This window comes from Etheostoma cragini, chromosome 20 (assembly GCF_013103735.1).
Source record: "Etheostoma cragini isolate CJK2018 chromosome 20, CSU_Ecrag_1.0, whole genome shotgun sequence".
NCBI classification, from domain to species: domain Eukaryota; kingdom Metazoa; phylum Chordata; class Actinopteri; order Perciformes; family Percidae; genus Etheostoma; species Etheostoma cragini.
This window is the reverse complement of record NC_048426.1, coordinates 12,314,225-12,333,727: the sequence shown is the minus strand read 5'-3', so window position 1 is coordinate 12,333,727 and position 19,503 is coordinate 12,314,225. Positions and strand designations below refer to the sequence as shown.

At 39.1% G+C, this 19,503-nt stretch overlaps 2 protein-coding genes across 6 annotated transcripts; one reads left to right on the top strand and one right to left on the bottom strand.

Annotated features, from left to right (window-relative positions):
* Window positions 1-209: 209 nt before the first annotated feature.
* LOC117936341 (heterogeneous nuclear ribonucleoprotein Q) lies at window positions 210-12,013 on the bottom strand. Of its 4 annotated transcripts, none has more exons than XM_034859246.1 (12): window positions 11,818-12,013; window positions 9,861-10,020; window positions 8,803-8,921; window positions 6,847-6,954; window positions 5,425-5,538; window positions 4,096-4,272; window positions 3,821-3,956; window positions 3,240-3,445; window positions 2,959-3,108; window positions 2,713-2,834; window positions 2,276-2,601; window positions 210-1,705 (listed from the first exon to the last, which is right to left on the bottom strand). In XM_034859246.1, the coding sequence occupies exons 2-12, from the start codon at window positions 10,006-10,008 to the stop codon at window positions 1,677-1,679; spliced, it is 1,635 nt and encodes a 544-aa protein (XP_034715137.1). In that variant the 5' UTR covers window positions 10,009-10,020; window positions 11,818-12,013; the 3' UTR covers window positions 210-1,676. The 4 variants fall into 4 exon arrangements, with proteins under 4 accessions (XP_034715137.1, XP_034715139.1, XP_034715138.1 ...); XM_034859248.1 differs by having other exon boundaries at window positions 210-1,702; XM_034859247.1 differs by lacking the exon at window positions 11,818-12,013 and adding an exon at window positions 10,605-10,689.
* On the top strand, window positions 10,600-18,363 carry cga (glycoprotein hormones, alpha polypeptide). 2 transcript variants are annotated; one of them, XM_034859290.1, is made up of 4 exons: window positions 10,600-10,698; window positions 17,302-17,410; window positions 17,621-17,805; window positions 18,242-18,363. In XM_034859290.1, the coding sequence occupies exons 2-4, from the start codon at window positions 17,320-17,322 to the stop codon at window positions 18,314-18,316; spliced, it is 351 nt and encodes a 116-aa protein (XP_034715181.1). In that variant the 5' UTR covers window positions 10,600-10,698; window positions 17,302-17,319; the 3' UTR covers window positions 18,317-18,363. The 2 variants fall into 2 exon arrangements, with proteins under 2 accessions (XP_034715181.1, XP_034715180.1); XM_034859289.1 differs by lacking the exon at window positions 10,600-10,698 and adding an exon at window positions 17,040-17,211.
* Window positions 18,364-19,503: the final 1,140 nt, after the last annotated feature.

The window sequence follows — 19,503 nt, the reverse complement described above, 5'->3', positions numbered from 1 at the left end:
AGCATGTATAGGCCCCCAAAATTGCAATTCATTTGGACTAAAATAAACAGAGCATTTTCAATAGGTCTTTTACTGACCAAAGCTGGCAGTGCTCGGGCCCTAATGAGTAGTTTCAAAACACAGACCAGTTGAAAATGTGAATCAAACACCAGCCAATTAATAGAGCATTTGCACCGCATGAAGATGTTAACCAAAGACTAAGACACAGATAGAAATCAAAAACTTTATTACAAAAATAAGTTACACTCACCTCCATTTTACAGTATAAAACAATTTATTTGCAGGAATGCAAAAAACGTTGTTGGCCACCAACAATAGTTTAAAACTGCTAACATCTTTTTTTCTCAAAAGGTGGTTATGATTTTATTGAGGGAGTTAACTGTATAGAAAACTGGGATTGAAGAGCAGTTTCCTTTATGCTATACCCGGGAAATGGAAATCCTTCACTGCAGTATCCCTTCTACCACTATGTGACTGATCCCTCACTAAATCACAGCAGGTAACGTTAGGCACACATGCTCACTTGGCAATATGGCAATTCAGTCATCCAAGATAAACTTGAAATATCTTTACAAAGTTGCTGTCTTTGGAGCTGGGAAGGGATCAATCAAGATTAACATGATGTTATATGATGAAAGACTGGTTTAGGTTGTTTTACATGATGTCTGAAAATGTATTGTATCAATATAAAAACAAACCCACTGGAATACAGTGGCACAAAAGGGACACTGCAGGGCTTTATTTTTGTTTATTTCTTTTAATCAAAGGCAGTTGGATGCCTGTGATCTTGAAGCCTTTACAAAAGTAACATTTTATCCGAAAAACTATACAACCAGTAACTACATACTCTGAAGAAGCAAGGCAGCTAATTCAGTTCAAAATAGGACAAAAGCAGGGCTTGTTCAGACTCATCATATGAGATTGTTTTGCATGCCCAGTTTGACTGTTTGCAGTGTCAGAGCTGCAGCTAAAATGACTCTTAAATTAAGTACATTGTTTTCCCGCTGCAGCTCTTGTGCATATTTTGTATGAAAACAAGCCCTGCTTTCATCAATATAGTTTCCCTATTTACAGTACAGGCCGGGTAGTTTAGTCCTCTGTACTGAGGTAGTCAACCAACCCTTTAAAGACAAGTTCTGAAAAGAACCACTTTCATGGAATGCCTGACTTATCCATGCCAGGTGGGTACACCCTAAAAACCTGCTAATGTTCTCCGTCAAACATCCAGATCAAACGATTAAGAACATGGATATTCCGACAATAAAAATTGCGATTAGCACAAAAATATACAATAGCATCAAGCTCCTTTGAGCCACTTCAAACCCAAGAACTTAAAAAAGTGCAATTTCTTCAATAATTATTTAAAAATGGCATGTTCAGGGACAGGGAAGGGGTAGATTGTAAGGGCAATAATACATAGGGCCCTGGAAATCAGGGATGGGTACAAGGGCTTGGGGCAAAGAGGCTGTGGCGAGTATTTAGAATCCTCCGGTCATCTTTTTAAGGTGGCAGTTTCAGAAAGAAATCTAAAAAAAAACAAAAAAACATGGGGAGGGGAGATGCTTCTTCTGTAAGGCTGGAATATCATTGGACCTTTTGTCGTGCTCTTTTTTTTCAACATCCATTGCAGCTTACGGTGTAACCCCACACATCAAGTCAGTACCCACTGTGACAGGTCAGGACCGCCCTCGGCCCCGTTTCCCTGCTGGACCAATGAGAGGAAAGATAAAATTAGTACAGAATTTTGAAAAGAAAATCCAGATACCCATGTTGCACCCATCAAATAGCATACCGACAGACTAATGACATTCCACAAAATCTGAACTGAAGACAGCTTTGCCACTTAGAACTCAGATGGCCTCCTTAAAAGTAAAGCATGTTGCGAATGACCTTTGTCTGTTGGCAAACAAACTGACTGGCCACTCTGAAAGATGACACCGGTTAGGGATTAGTTATGAGGCATAGAAGCAGGTGTAACCAACAGGTGTAACTCAAGACCATCAATACCTGCGCTGTAGGTAATCCTCAACTCCCCCTCTTTACAGCTGCTTTCATTTGATAATCTTCCATACAAGGCATTCCTCTGAACTAGCGGTTTTGTTTTGAGCTTTCCCACACAGAAATTATGCAGACACCAAGACTGAGCTCAGTAGAAGTTTTTCTTGCAATATTCAAGACACAAAAAAGGCTTACTCTACACAGCCACATGTATTAATCCAAAGCATTTTATTTTACCCACTTTGAAACTGCATCACACAGAAAGGTTTAAATTTACCTCTGCTTGTTCCAGGGCCCCCTCGCTGGGTGAAGCTCACTCGACCCCTCGGTGTGACGCCACCGCGGCCCCTGGTCTGACTAGCACCGCCACGGATTCCTCCCCTCGCTCCTCGTACTCTGCCAGACCCCTGGAAGTCATCATAGCCGTAGTACGGGTCATCGTAGCCGCCCCGGTAATTGTGGTAGTCGTATCCATAGTAATCGTAATAGTCTTCGTAGCCATAATAGTCAGGGGGGTACGAGTAACCTCCGCGCCCGCCTCGGCCCCTGCCTCTCGTGGGTGGTGGCATGTGGGGAGGCCCGTAATAATAGTATTCGTCATACCTAAAATGATAGACTCAACTTAAAAATGGCATCCTGCTTTATATCAAAATTAAAATTTGATAACGGAATGAGTAAAAAGTCACAGGTTTGAGTTGTATTGTTCCCTCTTACATGTGTGTTTTAGCGGCTTGTCTCTGGGCTTTGCGCTCCTTTCTCTTCTGGTCAGGGGGCTTGGCAAAGACGATTTCAATATGCTCTCCCTCAAGGTCTTTGCCGTTGAGATCAGCCAAAGCCTGAGAAATACCAAGGTAATAATACAAAAAAAAATGTTAAACTGCACTTACAAACTTAAATTTAAGCTCATGATAAAGGTCTTCTATGTTAGTCCAGTGTCCAAGTTTATTTTTGCATCCATACCTTCACAGCACCATCTCTTTCCTCAAAGTGGATGAAGGCATAGTCTTTCAATTTTTTCACTCGCTCCAGCTTGCCAAACTGACTGAAGGCCTTTTCAAGGATCTCCTCTGTAACAGTGCTTGCTAAGTTCCTCACAAACAGCACTTTGACCTGGTAATGGAAGCACAAGGTTACGTTTATTTGCAGAAAGGAAAACAATAACTGCACCAATCATAGAAAGAAAACACATTTGGTCACATAAACATAGAAGTATGCTAATGACTTCTGGCCCTGTGCCTTACCTTGGCCATGACCTCTGGGTCCGGGTCCTCGATAGGATCAGCCCATTCCACGGTGACCACATTACCCCAGACCTTCACCTTGCCGCTCATCAGCCGGCGGCGGGCCTGAGCCGCTGTTTTGTGGTCCTCATACTCCAGGAAGCAGAAGCCCCGATTCTTCTTCTTGTCATCTGGCTGGTGGTATAATATGACATCATTTAGACCCTCTGTAGAGACAAGAAACGGGAGAGAAGTGGAGAAAAAGCAGCAGGGTGTTAACTGCATCTATTCATCAGAAAATACCATAACATCAATGGCCTACCTACGATCGAGACATCAATCACCCTTCAGAAAAAAACATGTAAAAAAATTGACTGTTTAATGTCCAATCAGATCTTAGCGGTAAACCGTCATGGTAACGTAAGTCACTCCAGCATTGTAATGAGGTCATCATCTGGACACAAACAGGAAATGATTCAAACAAACTAAGATTTGTACGGAGAGTACAGACATAAAAAAGTTGTGTAAATATGTAAATTAAGGCATGAAGCTGTAGATTAGACAATTATACGGAAAGAAATCCAAGGATGATGCCGACTCACCTGTGACTTTTGCAAATTCTTCAACAATTTGATCTTTTGTTTTACTCTTGGGAATGGAGCCAACAAACAGTCTATTATTGGCCACAGAGATGCACACACCGATGTGTTTACCCGGTCGAATTTCATTGTTGTTGCACTGAGGAATTATGGAGGATATTGTAAGTAAGAAGAAAAAAAAAAACGGTATAATTTACTCAACAAGTAAGCCGTGTTTTAACTAACAAATTCCATCAGACCCTCCCCTTGTTTTCTGGTCATACTTGCAGTAAACGTACCAATTTGACAGCCTGCTGTGCAGCTTCTTTAGTGCAGAAAGTGACAAAGGCGTAGCCTCTGTTCAGGCCACTGAGGGGATCCATCATCAGGCGCAAATCCCAGATGGGGCCAGCTTTCTCAAACAGCGGAACCAGCTCATCCTCAAAGAGGTCTCTGGGGATTTTACCTACAAATATCTGCCAGGTTGAGAAGAAAGGAAAATATGGTGATTAGAGCAACACTTTAATTTGCTAAGGCATTAGGGCTGTAACGATAGGGAAAATAAAACCAAAATCGCAAAATCGTTAACATTACTGATGAATTCATTGGTAAGTCCAGAGTTGTTAACCGGGGTCAAAACAATCGTCTTGTGTGTCGTAATCTTATGTTACCCACCAAGAATTTACAATAGCAACTTGTCAACCAGCACCTCTTACTGTAGGCAAAGCACTTTTCCTCTTTGTTCCCCCTACAGTTAGGAAGCGGAATTGTCCATTACTGTTACCATTACTCTTAGGTCTCATTCCAACGAGTTAATGAACCACTGAAACAATTTTGTAAACATTTTAAGGTGCAAAAGAATCTTTGGTGTCTGATCGATCAATATTGAAATCAATCAATACATAAGTTATCTGTTGTATAACTGTGTTGCAAAGTGGGATGTATTCAATGACAAAGCAATGCCACGTAGCAGGAAAAAAAATTGAATATGTTTACTAAGAAGTCCAAAAATAAAAAAGGAATCAAGGTTTGTATCGAATCATGGGTCAAAAATCGTGATGCGAACCGAACCCTGGGTTTTGTGTATCGTTACAGCCCCATAAGGCATAGATGCCATTTAGGGGGAAAAAGTATCCAGTCAGCTCTTAGCGGTAAACTATCAGTGTAACCATAGTTACTACAGAACATAAGAGTTTCATCATTTGGACACTGTTGGTAAGTTATGGGCAAAGTGCATTCAGGTTTCAACCACCCACTCAGAGTAAGTAAATACCAGTGCATAGTTTTGGCATGTTTATGCTTAAAATTAGAATTCCGGTCGATTCCAAGACATAGCTATGTTGTTTGGAAATTTTTAGTCCGGTTAGTAGAGAGAAAATTAAAAACAATCAGTGCTGATTTTTTTAATGACATTTTAATATGTTTAGAGGCTAAAAACATGTTTAGAACTTGCCCTGTTTAAGCCTATTGGGTGCCAACGCAAGCAGGAGGATAACACGGTGTAGGCAACACAGATTTTCTTTCCATTCTGACAGCACTCCAAATTTACAAACAGAGCTACGTTTTGGAATCAACCGCAATTCTTCTATAATGAATTGTTTAACTAAAAAAGGTGAAATGTTCTGTACCTCTGTACCGATAGTGGGCTGTACCCCTGAGTGAGCAGACTCTGGTGGGGGACCTCCATACTTCCTCTGGCCTGTTGTCACATCAAGTGTGTAGCCAGTCCTCTCCAGCAAAGCCTGATCATAAGAAAACATGAAAAATGAAGGATATTGTTTGACAGGAAGATAAAAAAAAAAAAAAGACTTGTGGGAAAGCACATTAAAGGCATGCAAGAAAGAACCCCCCCCCCCCCCCCCCCCAAAAAATCTAAATTTGAATAAGTCTTATAAGGTTACAGAGAGGAACTATGCTCAGCCACTTTAATAGGAGCACGTGTTCACCTGCTAGTGAATGCAAATATGTAATCAAAAACTGCTGATCTACTGGGATATTCACGCACACTCATCTGTAGTTTGACAAAGAATGCCCCGAAAAAGAAAACATCCAATGAGCGACTGATCTTTGGTTGAAAATTCCTTGTCAATAGTAGAAGTCAGAGAATGGCCAGACTGGTTCTAGCTGGATGAAATAAAAAGTAATTCAAATAATACTCATTACAACTGAGATATGTAAAAGAGCATCTCTCGACACCTAACATGTCAAACATCTTGAAGCGGATGGGCTTCCGCAGCATTGACTTTTTGCGGTCTCAGCCGTGACGATGGTGTGAAAAACTCCATCGCTACCTTGTTAGCCGTTTCCTGAATAAGCGTATGTGTGCAGTGCCGTCAAGCAATTTGTTATATCGCAAGACCTGATATCACGCAATACTGCCTGATGCTGAGTCCGGCGACTCGCCGGCCGAAAGGGTGGTTTTTCCGATTACAGGCGCTGGGGGGAGCCAAACAACCACCATTACACAAAAAAAAAAAAAAAAAAAAAAGTCATAACCTTTTCACCACCACTCAAAACTTTTTGTGGCAGACTTTAGGACCCTTAGTACCAATCTCGCATTGTATAGACACGACAGCCTACCTGGGTATTGTTACTGACCATGTTCGTTCTTTTATGACCACAGCGTACCCATCTTCTAATGGCTACTTCCACTATAATAACACGCCATGTCACAAACCTCAACTTCTTTCAAACTGGTTTCTTGAACATGAGTTCAATGTACTCACATAGTCCCCACAATCAACAGATCTCAATCCAATAAAGCACCTTTGGAATGTTGGGAAATGCGAGATTTGCGTCAGGGATGCTGACAAATCTGCAGTGATGTCAATGTGGTCCAAAATCAGAGGAATGTTTCCAGCACCTTTTTGAATCTATGACAATTTTTACAGTTCTGAAGTCAAAAGGGGGTCCAACCTGTTAACAAGGTGTACCTAATAAAGTGGCTGGTGAATGTATATTTCCAAACTCCTATTGCTTTAGCATTCCGACATTTTGTCCCAAGCATTAAAAACAAAACAGAAGTTTCTGAATTTAGGATTAGTTCTTACTTTGATTTTAGATTCATCTGGTCCTTTATTGGTATCTGACACTTTGGTCCCTTGTTTCTCTCTCTGTCTGTACGTCTTCATCACGCCACAAAGAAAGGCACTTTTGTTCTGGGGGGAAAAAAACGGGAAGAAAACGTTGTACTATCAAACGAATATGTAAATAAATCATTAGGACATCTTCTGATTGACACATAATTAATGTTACACGACAATGAAAATCTGTCTTGTAGATCAGCTAATGTGCAACCACAATTCTGCTACAGACCCCTATACATCCCATTGCAAGGAAAATCCTCCACATTGTATGAAGGCAACAGAAATTACAGACTTAAGCTCTCTAAACCAGTTAGGGCTCCACGATGAATCGAATTTTAATCGTGATCAAGATTTGCGCGATCGAGCGATTCATTTTTTTTAAAGCATCATTTCATAGAACGCTCAGGGTTTTTTGCAAAGCCAATCTCCCGCTCCGTAAAGCCGTCTGCTCATGAGTCAGTCAGAGTAGTTTCCGGCACCCCGTGCAGCTTAGTTTCTAGATGGAGACAGTCAGAGGACAGAGTTACGGGAGGAAAACTCAACAGATAGCAGTCGGTTAAACGTCCGTCTTAAGGTTTAACAGTTTACAAGTAAATGCAACATTTTGTCCCCTCTGTTGTTTTTCAGACAACAGCAGTGACCAGTGCTAGTCGTTGCTAGTAGCGTCTGTTAGCTGTTAGCTCCTCTAGGACGCGCCGCTGCTAATGTCCTCGCATCCGCTGCAATGCTGTTTAAATGGATACGGTTTAATTTTGCGTTTCATGACCCAATTCTGCTGTAAAGCCGTGCCTGTGTTGGATCTCTCCTCTACTCTCTCGTCTAACTCTCCGCAACCGGCCACACAGCGCCGGTCCACACTTCTGACATTTGTCCACAGTTTTAATTTTTTATTAACACAGCTGTATATTGTTAAGTATGAGGGGTAAACCTGTATGTGTACCAGTGTTTCCGCTGGTAACTATCGCGACCGCCACGGCGAAGAACACAGAAACAGTTATTGAACGCAACTAACTTCAGTTGGTAGAATAACAGCGTGTGAGACGGAGCTGCTGGACCTGGACCAGAGATGTGACCCATGGCCAGAATATCATAGTTCATAAAAATGCAGTGCAGTGAAGATACAGACGTTTCATACACACAACGTTTGTATCTGCCATTCGACCCGTAATGGACCCGTTCATAAGGAGTCAGCCGTCTCTGTGAGTAGCGTCCATCACACTCCCTCTTGCAGTTATAAATAGCCTATGTGACGATAAAATTTGTTTTGGTTAAAAAACAAATAATCGTGAGAATAATCGCGATCAAAATTTTGATCAAAATAATCGTGATTATCATTTTGGTCATAATTGTGCAGCCATAAAACCAGTGGTTCTCAAACTTTTCTCAATAATGTACCCCTTTGAAATATTTTTTTCAACAAAGTACCCACTGACCAGAGCAAAACCTTTTTGGCAGAAAAGGGCATATGAAGTAGTAAGTAAATTTCATTTGTATAGCAACTTTCACAGACAAAATCATAAAGTTCTTCACGATAAAATCTGATTCAAAACAAATTAAAATAAAAGGACATTTAATTAAAAAAATAAAAGCCCTGACTAACAAAGTCTGCATGAACAGCTGAGTCTTCAATTGCTTTTTAAAAGATTCAACTTAATTCACAACGTAGAGAGGGAGGCAACGACAGGTACTACAACGGTGCACCATCAGTGTTTGTTTTACTAAATAACCTTGTAACTGAAAAACCGAAATGCTATTTCAAATGTTTAGAATCGATCACTTATTTAACTCACCATTTGTAGTATATTTTTTAAATTAAAATGAATGTACCCCTGCAGTACTCCAAAGTACCCCTAGGGGTATGTGTACCCACATTTCAGAAACGCTGAGCTAAACAACACACCAACAGCGCCACATGCATACCTGAACATGTGAGAGGTCGCTGTCCTTAAATTGCAAGAGGACTTGCAGAGCACCTTCCTCGTTGAATTCTTTTAGAGCTTCAATTGCTCGATCATCTAAGTCACTGTGTGACACCAAACCTGGAGGAGGGGGAGAGGGGCAGGGAGAACAGAGAAATTATTAACTAACAAGTAAAAAAGTTGTCAATACTAACTTCCTATTTAAAAACGAAAAGAAAGATCAAAGATAAACATTTGCAAGCGTGTAATTTTGCAACAAATATCGTTAACAATGTAGTGGATAAATAAAGATTGATAATTTTGGGAGGAGCAGGAACAGCCTCATCTAAATGGAGCTGTATTCAGTAGTCAGGCTGCACTTTACTTCCCAATCAGCAACAACATTTTGTAAAACTAATCACAACAGATGTGACAGCGCAACTCGATATGCTAGTGGCCCTCTATACTGTGACTGGGAGTTACTAATGAGCCAGTCTGCATTCTCCTCTGTGGAGGGGTCGTCACCTGTCCCAGGCAGCTACACACCAGACAGCTGCTGCCATTGTTTCTGTCCCATCTGGCTGAAAAGGCCCGACCAGTACTTTTCTAGATCTGACCGACCAAACAAGTCCCAAAATGACCCCCAAACTTTGTTACTGCAGTTTCCCCCATCCAAACTGGTAAAAATCGGACCAGAGCAACAGGGATCCAAGTTGTGACTGACATAATTACACCAGTTCGTCCCTCTGCAATAATTTTATAGGATGCACAGAAACTTCATGAATGGAGAGACTGGCTCACCAAGACACTCACAGGGAGAAGACAATTTTTTCGCCTTGACACCAGTGATCATGCAACCATATTGGAGATGCAAATGCTGCAATCATTTACACATTTTCACACTGTTAAATTGTAATCTATTTTGAAGCACTGCAGTACCCATTTTGGTAGGAAACCACAAAAAGTTGCTTCATCCCAATTTCCCCCATTCAAAAAGGTGATAAAATGACAGAACATGCAAGAAATTGATAAACAAAAAATGTGCATATTTGATATGCAAGTATATTCATTGTGCCTTACCTGCTATGTAAATTTCATCTAGTTTTTCAGCAACTTTCTGTGGTAAACCAGCTTCTAATAAAGTCTGGAAGTGCTCAGAATGGGTAACTGCAGCAGAGGTGTCCATTGGTTCTTCTGGACCATTTCCATTAATATGTTCTGTGGCCATGTCTCCAGAAATCTGTGTAAATGCAATGAGCCAAATTAATCCTGGGTCAAGGGCATGACTTGGGATGGGTTCAGAAAAGTGTAAAGTCTCAGACTTATCAGGGAATTTTTTTTAAACAAAAACATGGTTTGGCCATTTATGACCTTAGATACAGTGACCTTTGTATTAATAGGCACCATATTATCAATAAATAGGAGATTTTTATGTGAGCAAACAAGTTGTCATGGTCGTGTGGTCCTGTACAGTCTGGAGACTTTACACTATCCTGACATAACATTTGCAGCTCTCAGCTTGCATTAGGTAGAAGCCCAGAAACGTGTATGTGTAAGCATTTGACAGCTGTTGGAATATTGCACGCAGGACAGACATTGCACATACCAAATTCCCCACAGAAATCAATTGAATGACATATTGCACAACAACAAAAAATACTGTGTTAGAGTCTATGTGGCAGTATTTTCCATTCTGGTTTGTTCTGGGTTAAGAGGTTTTTGCAAATGGTCCCAAGTTTACTTGTTAAGCTTGTATCACAGCCCTCATCACTGCTAGTGTAGACGCCTTGTCTGCTTTGGTCTCTAAATTACATGTTAACTTACCTTCTCACTGCTGACTTCAGCACAGGCTAGATAGCTGATACACGTGTTCCATCAGAGAGTAAGCCCTGGTTTCCGGTAGCTGACCAATGAGCAAGTATGCACGCTTTAGCATTTTGCTTCTTGACACCGATATTGTGACACTAAGCTAACTTAAATTGTTACGTTAATGGCCAACTCAACAATTGCGTCCTGTTAGTTTGAAACAACAGACAGGCATGAATGTATGCAAACAGCTATAAAACTGCTCTCTGGTCACATTACCAACGTTATATCCGGCAACCCTGGACTTAGTAAAACGTGGACGGCAATCATAACTTAGCTAACCTTAACCTTTATCCTTATCTAATATCAGCATCTGACGGTTCTTGAAACTGATCTCATGACGTTAGTCACTGTTAATCAATTTCATTATATAGGTAAACACGTGCTTTGTCTGGTTAAAAAACATTTTTGCAACGTTTAAAGTAGCTAACCAACGTTAGCTAACATTTAACCCCTGGTGCAAATCAATTTTGGACGTTTAAGATTTAATGTTAACAAATCTCGGTAATACATTTTTAACCGACGGTAATGGTAACGTTGGCTTTAGCGGGGAGGTACTGACTCGCACACGTTGAGGCTAACATTAGCTAGCGGGCTAGTTTGCACAGCTAGCTAGCTAATGTTACAGCAACCAAGCTGACAAGGGACCTCCGTCGGGTCAATAACATGATGCGCTAGTATGCATATGCATTTAATATCACAAGTTAGTAGGCAATGAGCATTTCAGGTTAGTCCGGTAGTAACGCAACATTGCAAATTCTTGCCAAGATAACTGGCTTTTACCTCCAAGCTTCTGTTAGCATACGATGACAATGAGCATGTCATTTCCATGATCTGTCAAAATAAGCTAGCATGCTAATTCGAAAGGAATTTCAATGAGGCCATTGTTACAACGTCATTTGTTGGTACGGACTTCATCAATTGACAAAGCATGGCTTTTAAAATTAATTGGATTTAACAAGGCCTTGGGAGCTAGAGGTTTAGCCTGCTAGATGCGTGGTTTGTCAACGTGCCGCCATATAGGAAGAGTCCATTTTCAAAAAGCCGGTCTGGAGAACTCGTTCCCAACCACCACCAGTTTCCACATTGTTTGAAACAGCGCCGCACGATTCAGACTTTTAGCAATCAATTAAGCAACAATTACGTGACAAAATAGTAGCAGTCGCCCTACCTGCCGCTGGATCACCAACGTGTATGGTGTTGATTATTTAGGAAGATAAATGTGATATTTAAAAGACAAAAAAAGTGTAAAACTCCCGGCACTGATCCGGCTTCAGTCATTCACTCTTGATGATGTAAAATGGCTGCCACGTTCACGCCTCGAGTTTTGTCTAGTCGATGGGGTTTCTTGGACATCCCTGCACGGGCTTGCCTTGTATGCATTTGCCATAGACAGTTAAAAGAGTAGCATGTCATTCAAAGCATCCATCATAATTATCGTACTAACCACGAGTAATTTCAACAGTATCGTTTATGTGACTGATGTTGTCTGTTGGTTAATAGAACAGTTAAAAACATTGAGACTGAAAGCCACAAACTATGGACTTCAACACAAAAGATACAAAAAATGTATTACAAAAAATACCACGAAATAAATAAGCCTAACATAAATAATTTAGGCTTTTAATTATCTAATAACAGATGTTAAAATGGTCAGTAATCCCACACAAAATGTTATCAGATGCCAGTTGGCTACATCTGAAATTAGAGTATGTTTGACCTTAACAGACACTTACTGAGCATTACTGAAGGTTTGACTGAAAAGGAGTGAGGTAGATCCCACTTTCCACCACACAGTGTCTCTCTTCTCATTGACTGAACGTTAATCTGCCACATGAACAAAAGAATAGGAAAGAGTAAGTGTATGTGTGTGGAAAATTAGGCTATATAATTACTGTATTTGCTTGATGCAACACAACATAAGGGGCAAGTGTTCGCACTACTGAAGAGTATTACGTTTTTATAAAAAACGTTTTACTGATTTTGTAAAATATTCTCTGCAACATGAGAGGAAAGGAAAGTTGTAGTTGTCATTGTGTATGCATTGCAACATGAATCAAACGTTTGTTGCAAATAAAGTAGTTTGCAAAACAATGTTATTTATTGTAAAGATCATACTATGGGTTCAAAGTGACTGTCAACTGTAAACTGTCAAATTCCACTTGGGGGTATAATTTTAAGTTACAATTTTTAAGTTCACATATTTGTGACAGTCCAAGGTTAATACATGACTTACTATCAGTAATTACCATTTGAAGAATACTTGTGTCAGTGTTGGCAATTCTTTCAAATACATTGGAGCGACAATACAATGGTATTCATTTGGCATGGGCAATCTGCTATTTTCATCACAGCTAGAATAAATCATGGGCTTAATGTTTTGCTCAAGGCTGAAATAATACAACTTTAGCAGCTAAATGACTCCAACAATCCCCACAGATAAAGAGCATTAGCAGCTGGAGGATGATGGCTGGAGGATATTGAATAATAGCTACAGAATGATTGGATGTAATAATAATAATAACAATAATAATAATGTTTCACGAACGAATGTAACTAACATAACAATTAAAAACATTTTGAATGGCACAAGGCAAAAAGGAAATTGCAAAGTGTAACACAAAGAATAAATCAAATGGTAAAATATCAAAACTAAATATACAACAACTTCCAATTCAGTATGAGCGCTAAGCCTGTTCATATCATGCGCAGATAAGACCCCAGAAAGTTAATAAAAATATCTTTTTTGAATTTATGGGACTACAATGAGTTTATTGCACTGTGAAGTGAAGGCTCTTTAGAGAGCAAACATGGCTCAGACAGATCTTTTATAAACAATTGGTACAGAATGTTTGGCATTGAGTTTCAAAACCAATAGGCAGCAGCCAAGAATGTAGAAGACTTTTCGGTTTGTTTTGTTTTAGGTATTAGCCAAAACTCTCTCTGCAGAATTAGTTACCCTAAACTGCAATAATAACTATGAAATAAAACTTTTTTGCCATAAAAACTCAAATGAAGATCCAGTTTATCAAGCCAACATCATCATTACCAAGATGATTACGGTTAATGTATTTTGAAGGTTTAAGAAGTATACAAGGTCTTTTATTGGCATCAATATTGCCTCTTTAATCTAGAGTAAATATAGCATTACATGTCAAACTGATATAGCTGTTGTTTTTTATTTCATTAATATGACCATCTTAGATGTGCATGCTAATTAAAACAATCTGGCTTTCTGTTTGTCTGTCTCTGACTATGTCTGCTTGTTTCAGTTGATATGCTAAGAGCCTCCGATGGCCAGCAGAGCCACTGTTTTATGGCACTTGAATGAGATAAAGGACCATAAGTCCCTACATTACAGACCTCTCATGCCACCGTGTGGAGAGAGTGTCCCAAGCAAAATGTCTGTCTCCTGAACAGCTAAACATGGATTCCTGAAATAGGTGTGCATGCCTGCATGATGTGAAATAGCCAAGATCAATTCTTAAAGTTACATGCAAAAATGGTGCTTTACTTTTAGATGATTTTATTCCTTCTTTTTGTTACATTGAGGGAAACATTTCCCAGAGAAACAAATCGATGGAATTTGATACCAAAAAGACTAACTTGGGAAGCTAAGTACTTTATTTGATTAACTATGCAGAAGCTTATCTTCAGATTAACATTTTAATATTTTTGATCTCCTAACACGGCATCTTCTTGTTAGGGTTAGTTTATCAGATTAATATATACAAAGTATATATATATATGTACACACACACACACCAAGGTCTCTTCCCTAAAACTCTTTTTTTAATGAATATTGTTAGATGGCCCTCAGTTTTGGGAATGAGCAATGATCATACTCGGACTTGATGGTTTTCCATCTTTATTCAATTGAATACACTAAATATTCATAGCCAAGAAAAGAGGTCTAAGCTGATAATGTAAGTAATTGTCTGGTGTTATTTACCTATTGATGCCAGCGCACCTTGGCTTTGAACTGAGCCTGGCTGATACAGCTGGGCGATATGGAGACTATCAAATATCCCCATATTTTTGACCGAATACTTCTATAACGATACTGTTGCGATAGGGTTGACAATTGGTGCTTTCACAAAATATGCACACAATGAGATGTTTGATAAATAGGTTATGTTGAAATAAAATATAACAATGTGGGTAAAGGCAAATAATCACAGCTAGAACAGTGGTGTGTTTAGAAAATTTAATCAATCTACTTTCATGCAGCCTATAAATCCAGGAAAAGACAACACTTGTGTCATATGAGGATATTACGAGATTATGACGGTCTTCTGTGCGCTCTTCTCAGTGACAGCATCGACACTGGAGCCCTTAAAAATAATATGACTAGTGTTTCACCGAGCGTGACCACGGAGGCTACACAATTTACTCTACACCTGAGGCTTTCCACGTCTCTCTGGTTCTCATCCTCATCCATCCAGATCAATGTACCATGTAAAAAGAGAGTCTGAGCTATCCGCAGAACATGAAAAACTCTCGCACCACTCTTTATTTTGCATAAACCGGGAGGCGAGAAGCATGTCAATGACAGAATACAAACATAGAGAGAGGAAAGCTACACAGGTCCTCTAAGTAATCCTGTGTGATTTTACTCTCACCTTGGTGGGTTTTGCTTTGTCAATGAACTATTGTTGGGCTCTAATGTACAACACACTTTCCGGTGTCTTAAATGCCTCATATCTCTCATATCTTAAACATACTCAGCTCAACTCCATCATTGGTCCACTTCATGATACCTTTAAGGATTTTTTTTAGAAACAGCTGCAAATCTCCAAGTGTGACATTATATAAGAATATGACATGATTAACAAGCTGTCAGAACTTGAGCAATGTGATTGTTATTCAGGTTTATCTGTTGATATTCAGATTCTGTTTTTATGCTTAAACATTTATGTTTCAGTAATAGGCCTATTGTGTCAGTTTTATTTGATTGACAGGACATTTGATTTGATGTTGATAAAATGACATGTGCCATAAAGCAATAGCACACAATGCTACAGCCACTGATGTCAATCTTGTCAGCAGGAAAGACATTTTAAACTGTAGGGTTTTCAACACAATGTTACAAAGAAGCAAGAAAACAGACAATAGAACATCTCGTCTTCCGCACTTATTGAATTACGAGTCTTAGGCCAAGGATTTATCACCAGCACGACCAAGGAAACAGAGCATGGGTACTTATGTAAACAGACAAATGAAATACACAATAAATTCATATTCATCCTTGACATTTCCGATGTCGGAGGCAGAGGCAAAGATGGATACTCCTTAACAACTATCAAATATCTCTCCATTTATTCACAATTTCCTCCATCAATCAATTCCTCCAGTTCTGATAAAGCCTGCAGCCCTGACATTAGTTTTGCTGCAACATATAGTGTAAGATTATGTGTAAAAAGAGTACACCCATAATAAATAATTGATGTAATGTTTTGTTAAAGTTTAGTTAGATTTACTATCTCTCTTTTAAAATTAATTTGTTATCTTTAAAGCTATGGCATGTGGCATTATTCCAGTAGACCCTAGCTCAAAAACCTCTGGTGTGATACAAGGCAACAGTATACATTAAATAACATGTACAGTATCCAACGTCAAAATTGCACGTGTTGAATGATGCAAATAATGATAAGTGTGCAGCTTTTCAAATAAATCATTAATTCAATAATCAATTAATAAATTGTTTAATCAATTAAATGTAAAATAAATAGGGAAAAAATGTCCATCACTTGTTTTGTCTGACCAAATCTCCAAAACGCAACAATATTCAATTTACAATTATATCTTACAAAGAAAATCAGGAAATTGTCACGTTTTAGAGCCTGGAAACACAGAATGTTTGACATTTTGCACCTTATTGCGCTTTAAAAAAATCACCAGTTATTCATCAGTTATTAAAATAGTTTTGTCTATTGACTAATAGATTCAACTCTGAACTGATGTCAAAATTTCAACGTCAGAGATTCTGTGTTAAATTGAGATGAATTCTTGTATCATTAATTTCGTTTTGCTAATAAGCAGCCTCTCATTGGTAGATCAAAGCCTTCACAATTGGCATGTCTCTCTAACAATGTACCCCGATTTATTTAGATTTTACTGGGGGATATTTTAGCATTACACTTTTACACTCTTCATAAATAAAAACTCTTTTAGGCCACGTGCAGCCTAAAATGGTTCTTTAGGCAGTAAACCGAAATGCCCAAGAAAAACTCAAATGACCCCTGATGATGATCCCTTTGCAATGACATGACAAATAATAATAACCCCAGTTACCAAGTAACTAAAACCCAGGGATTAAATGCAGCATCCATAGTCAGGATGGAAGGATGATGGAAGTATGTTTTGGCTTTCCACAATTTGTTATTATCATTTTGTCCTTTAAAAGGATTATGAGAAAGGTAGCAAAGAGGTCAGTGAGATCATTGATAAGGTTGGTAGGTTTCACCTAATCCGCCAAGTTGCCACAAACTGAGGGACACAGGTATAAAACGACATGAAGGGCAGCACAGAGGCACAATGAAAAGGGCAACTTTCTTTCAGCATGGTAATATTCTATCTCTGTCTCTGATTTGCTCATGCTTTGATTCAAGATATTTTTTGAGTGATCATTTTTCTTTTGTCTCTGTGTTAATAGGTAACTAATGCAACCACGATGGGCTCAATGAAATCCACTGGACTTTCTGTTCTTCTGTTGTCTTTTCTTTTTTACATAGCTGATGCTTACCCCAACATTGACTTAAACAGTAAGATTTTTACAGATACAAGTACTACTGTGTTAAGTACTCTTCTCATAAATCTAGTACACAAAACAATGATTTTCAGTAAATTAGCACCATCTGCTTTTATTTATCTCCGTTGACAATGATTGTACACTGGGCTTTAAATCTCACATGAATCTCAAAATGTCACTGTATCAAAAGTTGTCCATGATCAACAGCATTGTCTTTCTCCAGTGGGCTGTGAGGAGTGCAAACTAGGAATGAACAATCTTTTCTCGAGGGATCGTCCGGTCTACCAGTGCATGGGCTGCTGTTTCTCCAGAGCGTACCCAACACCTCTCACGGCCATGACGAAAATGGAGATCCCAAAGAACATCACCTCAGAGGCAACATGCTGTGTCGCAAAGGACTACTATGAGGTACAGGTGCAGACAAAAGATATGGCAAACAACTTTTGTTCAAATAAAAAAGATAAAAATTTACTTTTAAGGCATGTTTCAGAAATATTAGTTCTTTTCTTACTATTGTTTTAATGCAGCCCAACGTTGAGGGAAACATTTTCCAATGAAACAGATTTTCATATCAAAAAGACTATGACTTTGGAAGATGTGCACCTAATTTCATTAACTAAGTTTATGGAAGCCTATTATCTTCAGATGAACTTTTGAATACATTTTTGCACAAAACAAGGACTGTGGATTTTGTCCCCCATCACCTACACTAAAAAGAAATTGAGGAGTGGACCTTCTAATGTCTCTTCACACTGCTGAAAAGAGCATTTGATCATATTTACTGCTGTAGATTGATATGACTTTGTTTATAATCACTATTGTGTCTTTCACCTGCATCTTTCAGGTAGAGGTGTACGGCATAAGGGTGAGAAACCACACAGACTGCCACTGCAGCACCTGCTACTACCATAAGATATGAACATGCTCGAAAGTGGAGACAATTCTGCAGCGCTCGGCTTGGCAACAAATGTTGTTCCTTTTAATTTGCACAAGCTCATTGGTTTTAAATTGTGTGCTCATGTGTTGCCAGATAATATATTTTTTAGGAAGGCTGTGTCTGTGTTATTAGCCTACATTCTTTCAGTGTTATATAATTAACTGTAGATTGAAAAGCAATTAAAATGTGCAATCCAGATGTTGCATTCTCATGAATGTGTCTGAAATGCATGGGATTGGAGTGTGTGTGTTGAGAGCAATTGTATAGGTGCGCTACAACTCACTAAGTTGCTTTAGTCAAATTTGTCTGCTGAATTGATGTAATGCAAAGAACTACAGTAACATAAGTAACTGTTGGAAAGTGAAAATTTACTTTGAGGTTGACAAATGGCGTGTGGCATGTCAAACTAATCAGAAGTGGCAGCCAAACATGTGCCAAGTACCTATTAAACAACAGAGCTGAAATTGAAACCAACATCGAAGAGAAGTCATTTAAAGGCTCCAAAAAAGGAAAAGTATTGGTTTAACTTCTACAATACCATGACAACTGAGCAAACGCCATCTGCTGATGAAGTCATATAATGGAAAAACTCCAGAAGAGCTTCAGAATTGCTTCAAATGCGATTCAATTCATTTATTGAGTGTGTAGATGGTGATGTGTAGAAAGTAGGGTAAACCCATGTGTGTATTTGTGGAAATAAATTCAGCCACAGTTTGATGGTAGTATAAAACTTCAAGAAGACATACAAAGTATACAATAACCAGTGATATTTTGGCATCACTGTTTTTAATGCTCCTCATAATTTACAGACACAATCATCAATCCTAAACACTTTTACGCCATTTATAAAGAAACAAGCTTTTAGGCCAGGTGATTAACCAGGAGTCTTTCAGATGACTGATCCCTGTTGGGCCCTAGTCTACGGACGTGGCTCTGACCAAGTCTGAATCAGGGATGCTGTCGGAGCTTACAAGAAAGACAAGGACATTGTGTCTTTGGGATATTGGAGGTTGATTAAAATGTTTGTGAAAATATAATAGATTTTGCATGATGTTGGAGGTTGATTGTCTGATGATGCTGCAGTGCCTGGAGGTCATAGCTGACCTCCGTATCTTCGGGGTCTTCAGGGAAATCCGGTTGTCCAATCATACTGAGATTAGCTGATGAGC

Excerpts from the sequence above, each read along its gene's own strand:
- LOC117936341 (XM_034859246.1), bottom strand. The coding sequence starts at position 10,008 with ATGGCCACAGAACATATTAATGGAAATGGTCCAGAAGAACCAATGGAC. Across the intron at positions 5,539-6,846 it reads CAGATGAATCTAAAATCAAA|GCTTTGCTGGAGAGGACTGG; the intron begins GTAAGAACTAAT and ends TCTTATGATCAG. Across the intron at positions 4,273-5,424 it reads AGCCCACTATCGGTACAGAG|ATATTTGTAGGTAAAATCCC; the intron begins GTACAGAACATT and ends TCAACCTGGCAG.
- cga (XM_034859289.1), top strand. Across the intron at positions 17,411-17,620 it reads CCCCAACATTGACTTAAACA|TGGGCTGTGAGGAGTGCAAA; the intron begins GTAAGATTTTTA and ends GTCTTTCTCCAG. Across the intron at positions 17,806-18,241 it reads TCGCAAAGGACTACTATGAG|GTAGAGGTGTACGGCATAAG; the intron begins GTACAGGTGCAG and ends TGCATCTTTCAG.